Below are 7,113 nucleotides of genomic sequence, written 5' to 3' on the forward strand. Positions count from 1 at the left end.
CGACCCCACGCCGCAGCACAGAGCAGTGAATCCTATGTGGCCGTGGCAATGTGTTGACGCTGAGCACCCACAGTATTTCTTTGCACAAGACTTGATAGCATACTGAACTTCACAGGACCTTTCAAGACCGCTCTTTATGACCAAACTGTAGGTACTCCGAACAGCACATACATGACCAAAGACTACAACCAAGAAGAGCGTCAGTACAGCAGCAATCTGAACTTTGGCCGGCCATTGATTGCAAAAATAAATCCCAGTTGATCCACAGCAACGCCAGACATTATTTGGCTGATAGCTTTCAAACGTTCATGTTTGATTCTAGACCTCTACCAGAACCTATGGACGGCACTAGTAGATCAACCCAGCATTCCTGAGTCTCCACTTGCACACCAGCTCATCCTTACAACAGAAAGAGAGAGACGGACAAAACAGAGGCAACGAGCCAGCCGAAAGCTCACCCTAAAACGATGGGAACTATAGCATGTCCTTCAAGAAATGTCTAAAATGCATGGCGCCGGGGAATACAGCCGACGGAAGAGGCCGAGTCAATACCCGAACCACCACCATTGCTCTGTGCTAAGGACCTTTCAAGTAAGATCCTTATCACCTAGCAAAGGATTTTTTTTTTCATTGCGCGGTTCGTTCTTGACTCAGGCTCGGCGTCACCGGTCCTCCCCAAGGCAAAATCCACCCTAACACTCAGGCGTTGCACATTGCAGCGCCGTCTTGATCTTCTTGATAGTGCAGGAGATAAGATTGTTCACGGTCTCGACGGATTCCACGGTGAGCTTGGCGGTGGGCTGGCTGTTCACAAGAATCTGGAATGCCACGGTCAGCAGAGAGCCGCCGGTCTTGTGCTCGCTGCCGATGCTAGGACCATCGGGCAGAATGGCAAATCCAGATGGCAGCAGAGCAACATAGGTGGAGTCCCCGCCGTTCATGACGAGCTGCATCGCCGGGATGTCCACAGGAGCGTATACAACAATCGACCCAGATGCATCAGTGCACGTTTCCTGAAGGATCAGCATGCTGCTCTGGTTGGCACTCATAGCCTGCAGCAGAAGGTATGAATAATCAGAGTTTTTTTTTATAACATTTGGTAATATCAATAGTAAAACTCAAAATATCCAGAACAAAAATGTTGAAATTTTGATGGAGCAGTCAATAGTTTGTATCTGACAATTAAACAGTTCAGAAACGAGAGCACATGGCACATTATCTGCACGAGGAAAGGTGTGGTTCTTCTTTTCTTTTCTTAAGAAGTTTTTGGGATCAGGATCTACACGATCTGCACAAAGGATCCGGGACAGCTTTGGGTTTGGATTCTAACACTTTGTACGCATTACAAAACAGTAATGAAAGTTGTCAACCTGACACCTTTTCAAGCAGATCTGCCCCTCGTTCCCCAGTTTGGTCCCAGTTTTGGACCCTTCCGCAGACGTTGTGTAAAAGTGTGGCGCTACTCATTCTAGACTTTCTAGTCGGCTTTAGCTTTTGGCCCATGATTACGACCTTTTCTCAGCTGCCCTAGACTCCTAACAGTACTTGATGGAAAGTTGCCAGACTTTTCTTTGTGATCTTCTCCTTGTCATCATTGGTTCACAACATAGTGATTATTACTGGATAATGGATATGGTGTTGAAGTATTATTCTATGTGACAGCTCCCAGACTATCGTCAGCTAGCCTATATTTGTGACATCCAGAAACTATTCCATTTATGTAAAAAAAATCCAGAGTTCAGTAAGCTGTTTGTGATGTCAGTGGTCAGCTAGAAAGTGACGTGAAATGGAGTACTAAATCATTTTCTTAATCAAGTACTAAATCCATCTAAGTACACTTCAAAAATTATGCACAGCCATATACCAATTCATGGGTAAGCATGTGGAACAAACAACAAAAATGTTGCTAGTTCATATCTGATCTAGTGAAAGTGATGTGCTATACCCTAGACATATCGCCATTCTGGGAAAACCTCTTTAACCAGTTAAGAGTTAACTATTAAAGAAGTAATAGAACAGAAGCAGATTAAGTAATACTCACACTGGCTCTGAGAAGGGATACCGAATTTCCATTCTGATGCCCCTTTGCAATTCGAGCCATCTCCTGCATGGGCCCTCCATTACTGAGGATGTCCCACTCGGCACGCAGCTGTTCATCACGCAGAAAGTCGAACAACTTCTCAGGGGCAATAGGCACCCATACAGAAGTGGCGGCACTCAGCACCACCCCTGGTGGCTCCCCAGGCTCGCTCACGCTCTTTCGTGCCATGACACGCACATCCTCACCGATGCTACCTGTTGCACCATCCAGCTTGCTCCATTCACGCGCAGATGATGCGCTCACCCCCGCACAGAAGTTCTCCGTCATCCTGCGTGCAAGCTTCAGCATGCTACGCTTACCCTCTTGCGATATAGCTGGCACCAAATGCAACATATTATTATCGACATTCTAAATAAGTGTACTTACCAAAGTATTGTTTTGAACAGAATAGAATTACTTCAAAAGTAGTAGTCTTATTTGTAAAGTAGTAAGCTACTTGATAAAATGGGGTCTTAATATTAAAATGCAGCTAGCGTGTGTTATTTGGCATAGAAACAGTGAGCTTTACAGGGTGTACATGGAAAATGGGAAAGGTTCCGAAATTTCTGTACCTGTTGGTTCATTAGGTGACACTGTAGCAGAGGACATGAGGATGGCCAGGCATTCACACTGGCGCTGCAGAGTGGCGAGCCAACGGCTGGCGCCAAAGGCAAGACCAGATCGGAGAAGTGGTCGGTAGAACTGATGGACAGATGCCTCATCGTATTCAGTATGCTCAACCCATGTGACCTACAGGGTAAATGCATCTGTTAGCCATAAATGCACGCCCACATGCAATTGTCTTGGGGTGTTGTAATACAACAACCGAGTTCTGAGCGCAACACAAACACACAACTGTGGGTACACAGTGCAGAGTGCAGAGATTAGATAGCTCTTTTTTTAACCATATGATGTAGTACTTCTGTTTTGAAGTAAAAACGTGAAATCTACACATTGGGCAGTTTGCCAGTTAACCAGTCCCAAGATGTGGACCTACTGATGGTCCATGGGTTCCACCATAACTTCTAGTGTGCAATTGTTGAATACTTGAATTGTAGTAGTTTGTACCAGGCATACCATTTTACTATTACTGTGGTGAGACTTGGAAAGGATACGTAAGAGATTTAGTAACATGGAAGGAAGTGATCCACAATAAGAAATGAAAACGGCTTGTGTATAAATAAAAGAAGAAATTACATCCAGAGCAAGATAAGAGCATATCTCTAGTTTTATAATAGAATAGCAGATACTTCTGCACATGGATTTGCCAGCAAATTTTGACATCAGTCTGATGCTACATTGTTGATTTCTTGTCTGCAAACTCCCAAATGATGCATAGAGACTACTTCTAGAATATTTCTTCCTTTTGAGATCCTAAAATAGATGTCATCAAAAAGTGATGCGTACATATAAGACAGCGCATGATCAAGGTGTTCAAGAAACGGAAGAACCCCCCCCCCCCCCCCAAAGTTCCTGGAACATCGACTAATTGCTCCTGAAATTGATCGCATAACTCACAGGACTACTATTTACTTCAACAAACTAATAAAAGAGATCTATCATTGTGTTTTCACAAGAAAACGAGTTATTTCTCACTTGTGCACAACCAGTTTTTAAAGCAAATCAGTTTCCTTAATCAGGTCCACATATTAAGAATGTCTCAAGATCTGTGCAAAGCTCAGGCACACAGACATAACAAAGGAAATGAGCAAGTGTCGCAGATTTCAACATGTCAGGAACACCTTGAAAAAATACAAGACAATAAGTTACCCAAGGTGCTCCATCCAAGGGGTAGAAGCATCTAATCCCCTAGAAAAGTTGGTGGTTCAATTAAACAAGCAGATCAACATGCTTGGGTAATTGTGTTGGATCCACAGAAATGTTTAATTACTCCGGGTAGCTTGTTTAATCCATCTCCTCGTTGACCAATTGATTTCTTTATGTGGGTGGTGGGTTCATGACCCTAACTAATCAATTAGGCCTTGACTTGTGAACACTATGTTGCATGGGCATCATCAAATCACATTATAAATTAATCAGCAAGATAAAACAAACACTTCCGAAAACAACGCCACTCTCCCCAAATTCTAAGAGAAGGTACAGTGGTAGTGGAGAAGTAGTGGAAGTAACATGGTTACTACTAATGCCCCCGGAAAACTTTGACCAGTTACTTTCATGCAAAAGTTCCAGTCGCAAACTACAGTGATCATAATGTTCGTTTTGAATATGCCAACGTTTCTTTGCACTAAAGAGACAGATAACTTAACTTTACCCATCAAAATAATCATTTTCAATTCCTCAAAAAAATGCAAAGGGCAATCGAAGAGAACTATTTGATAAAGAAAACATGTAAGATGGATCTTGTGTTCTTGTTATTACCTTGCAGTAGCCATTGGGAGTGTCTTGCATCACACAGCCGGAAGGTAGCCTCCTGCACTTCAAGTTTGCACCTGCGGATGTCGTAGCAGAATTTTGATTGCTCAACAGCCCATTAATGGACACATCCACCACTGCCCAGGCACCCTCAGCCAGCTGCTTGCAAAACCTGAGAAAAATAACCTCCCTTATGGGGACCAGAGGTGAGAGCACCTGTAGCTCAGCCTTCATCTGTTGCAAGAAAAAACAAGTAAAAATTAGCAACTCAGACTCAGAGGTCACATGTGTCGACACTCCTTGCATACGATGGGCACTGGGGACTGTTAGGCACTTACTAGCAGCAACGCTCCATTTCTGCTTCCACCAATGCCGTTAGACACCTCCTCAAGGATTGTGGCCTTAGCAATCATGCACGAGAACATGTCGGACCACCGCCTCTGTGAAATGATCAAATGAATGGAGCAACATCAGCATACTAAGCATAATATAACCACCTTCTATAAGTAGGAACAAATGTATGAAGGGGAAAAAGTATGAGCTCGAACCTCGTCCATTAGGGTCTCTACAAGGGCAACACTATTGTCGATGATGACCAGGCCGGACTCCCTAGAGGCCTCAGACACAAATCCAACAGGCTTCATGCCAATGCAATGCTGGGAGGAGTGGAGATACTCCTCAAAGTTGAGTGACTCCTTGTCCGGAAAACCAGGCAATCCCGTAACCCACAAAGGATCATCAGTCTGTGACATCTTGACAAGTTCATCCATTGCGCTGATTGCAAGCTCCAAGAACACAGACCTGTCAATGTCCACCATCGATGCTAAAGCAGACCCGGTGGCCCGTGCTGGTGTGATGACGGTGCCCATGGAGCTCGAGGCACCCCCGGCATACTCACTCATCATACCGTGCATCGAAGGCTGCATAGACCCTATGCCGCCGATTCCCCCGACTGCTAGCTCCAGTGAGGAGTTCGGCAGGGGCATCGACAGGTGTGGCTGCAGCTGGAGTGGTGACAGAAGGGACACGGGTTTGCCGAGGAACTTGGTGGCGAGGGTGCAGACACGGTTGAGTTCGTCCTTGAGCCGTGCATTCTCGATGCGCAGGTGCTGCTCCTCCAGGGAGACCTCCCCAAGCATGGCCGGGCTGCCGCAGCCGCCGCACATTGGGGTGCGCATGGCCTCCCTGATGGTCAGGTTCTCCGTGCGCAGCTTCTCGTTCTCCTGCTTCAGCAGCGCGTTCTCGTGCCGCTCCAGTTGCGTCTGGGCGCGGAAACGACGCGTCAGGATTCGCACGAGACCACCAAATGAGAAATGGATCGCGGATGGTAAATCTACTTACCTTCATCTGCGTGCGGCGGTTCTGGAACCAGAACTTGACCTGCCGCGCGTCCAGGGAGAGCCTCTTGCTGAGCTCGGCGCGCTGCTTCTCGTCCGGGTGGGGGCACTCCTTGAACAGCCTACACGAGGCGGAGAGGACGACGAACCCATGCATGAGAGGACAAGAGGAAAAAGGCGGAGAGAAGGTGGATGCAAATAGCTTTGGGCGGTGGCTCTTACGCTTCGAGCTCCTGGATCTGCTGCGGCGTGTGGCGGTGGTAGCGCTTCTTGCGCTTGCGGGGGTTGCTGCCGCTGGGCTCGGCGTCGTCGTCGTCGTCGCCGACGCCGGAGATGGCGTCCAGGTGGTCGCTCCCCGACCGGCTGTCGTTCTGCGCCTCCGCGTCCCTGGCCATCGCGCCGCCCGCGCCGTCAGCAAACATCCGCCCGCCTATGCCGCCGTCTCGGCCGCCGGCGTTGTCCTGAAAACAAACAAACAAAAAACTCTACCAATCACCCACCGCGCCAAAGCGAAGCAAAGCGAAATAGCGTTCCGGCCGTGACGACGTACCAGCCCGAGGGAGAGCGCGGGCGAGGACGAGAAGGCGCCGGCGTAAGGGAACTGCATGCCGCCGCCTCCGCCGCCGCCGTCGAAGAGGCCCCCGAAGCTCATCCTCCCACGTCCCCCGGGATGAGCAGACACGGCACGAGTGCAGACCCGCGTCGCCTTTTCACCGTCTCTATCCTGCGTCCCAAAAAGGGCCTGCGCCCTGGATCTGCACACCTCACGACCCGAATCCTCGGCTGCGTGCGGCTCTGGACGGGGTGGAGGTAGAGAGAGACCCGCCCCGCTGCCTCGCCTCGGCCACCCTCTTTCTACTACCACTGCTACTCCTGCGAGATTAGGCTCCTCCTCAAAACCCTAACCCTCCACGGCGAAGAGAGGATTAGAATAAGGGAGGGGAGGAGAGGAGAGGAGAGGCGAGGGCGAGCGAGCGAGAGCCGGCGATTAAAGAAAGCTTTATGCACGGGGGGATGGGAAGGGGACGGGAGGGTCAAAATGGCAAGACGACGATACGAGGGGAGCGATGGGGGGAGGACTCCCCGGGTGTGGACGCACGGAAAAAGGGTGGGGAGAAACGCGAGGCGCTGACGCTGATGCAGCGCAGTCAAACGGGCGGTGCGGTGCCTGTTTTTTGTTGCCTTCCGCCGCTCCGCTTACTTTCTTGCGCCCGGTCCGGGCCCGTTTCGTCCCCGCCTCCACGGCGTCGTCTGCTGCTAGCTCCTCTGGCCCGACCGGCGCGCCGGCTCCTTTGCTTGCGTGCCGGGGCTGGTGAACCCGTT

The 7,113-nt window shown here is 49.2% G+C and overlaps 1 protein-coding gene across 1 annotated transcript; it reads right to left on the minus strand.

Moving 5' to 3' along the window:
• Positions 1-204: 204 nt before the first annotated feature.
• On the minus strand, positions 205-6,846 carry LOC125514086 (homeobox-leucine zipper protein ROC5-like). The gene is made up of 9 exons (XM_048679337.1): positions 6,341-6,846; positions 6,013-6,251; positions 5,795-5,912; positions 5,002-5,715; positions 4,792-4,893; positions 4,460-4,687; positions 2,653-2,830; positions 2,042-2,415; positions 205-1,052 (listed from the first exon to the last, which is right to left on the minus strand). The coding sequence occupies exons 1-9, from the start codon at positions 6,440-6,442 to the stop codon at positions 693-695; spliced, it is 2,415 nt and encodes an 804-aa protein (XP_048535294.1). The 5' UTR covers positions 6,443-6,846; the 3' UTR covers positions 205-692.
• Positions 6,847-7,113: the final 267 nt, after the last annotated feature.

This window comes from Triticum urartu, chromosome 6 (assembly GCF_003073215.2).
Source record: "Triticum urartu cultivar G1812 chromosome 6, Tu2.1, whole genome shotgun sequence".
NCBI classification, from domain to species: Eukaryota; Viridiplantae; Streptophyta; class Magnoliopsida; order Poales; family Poaceae; genus Triticum; species Triticum urartu.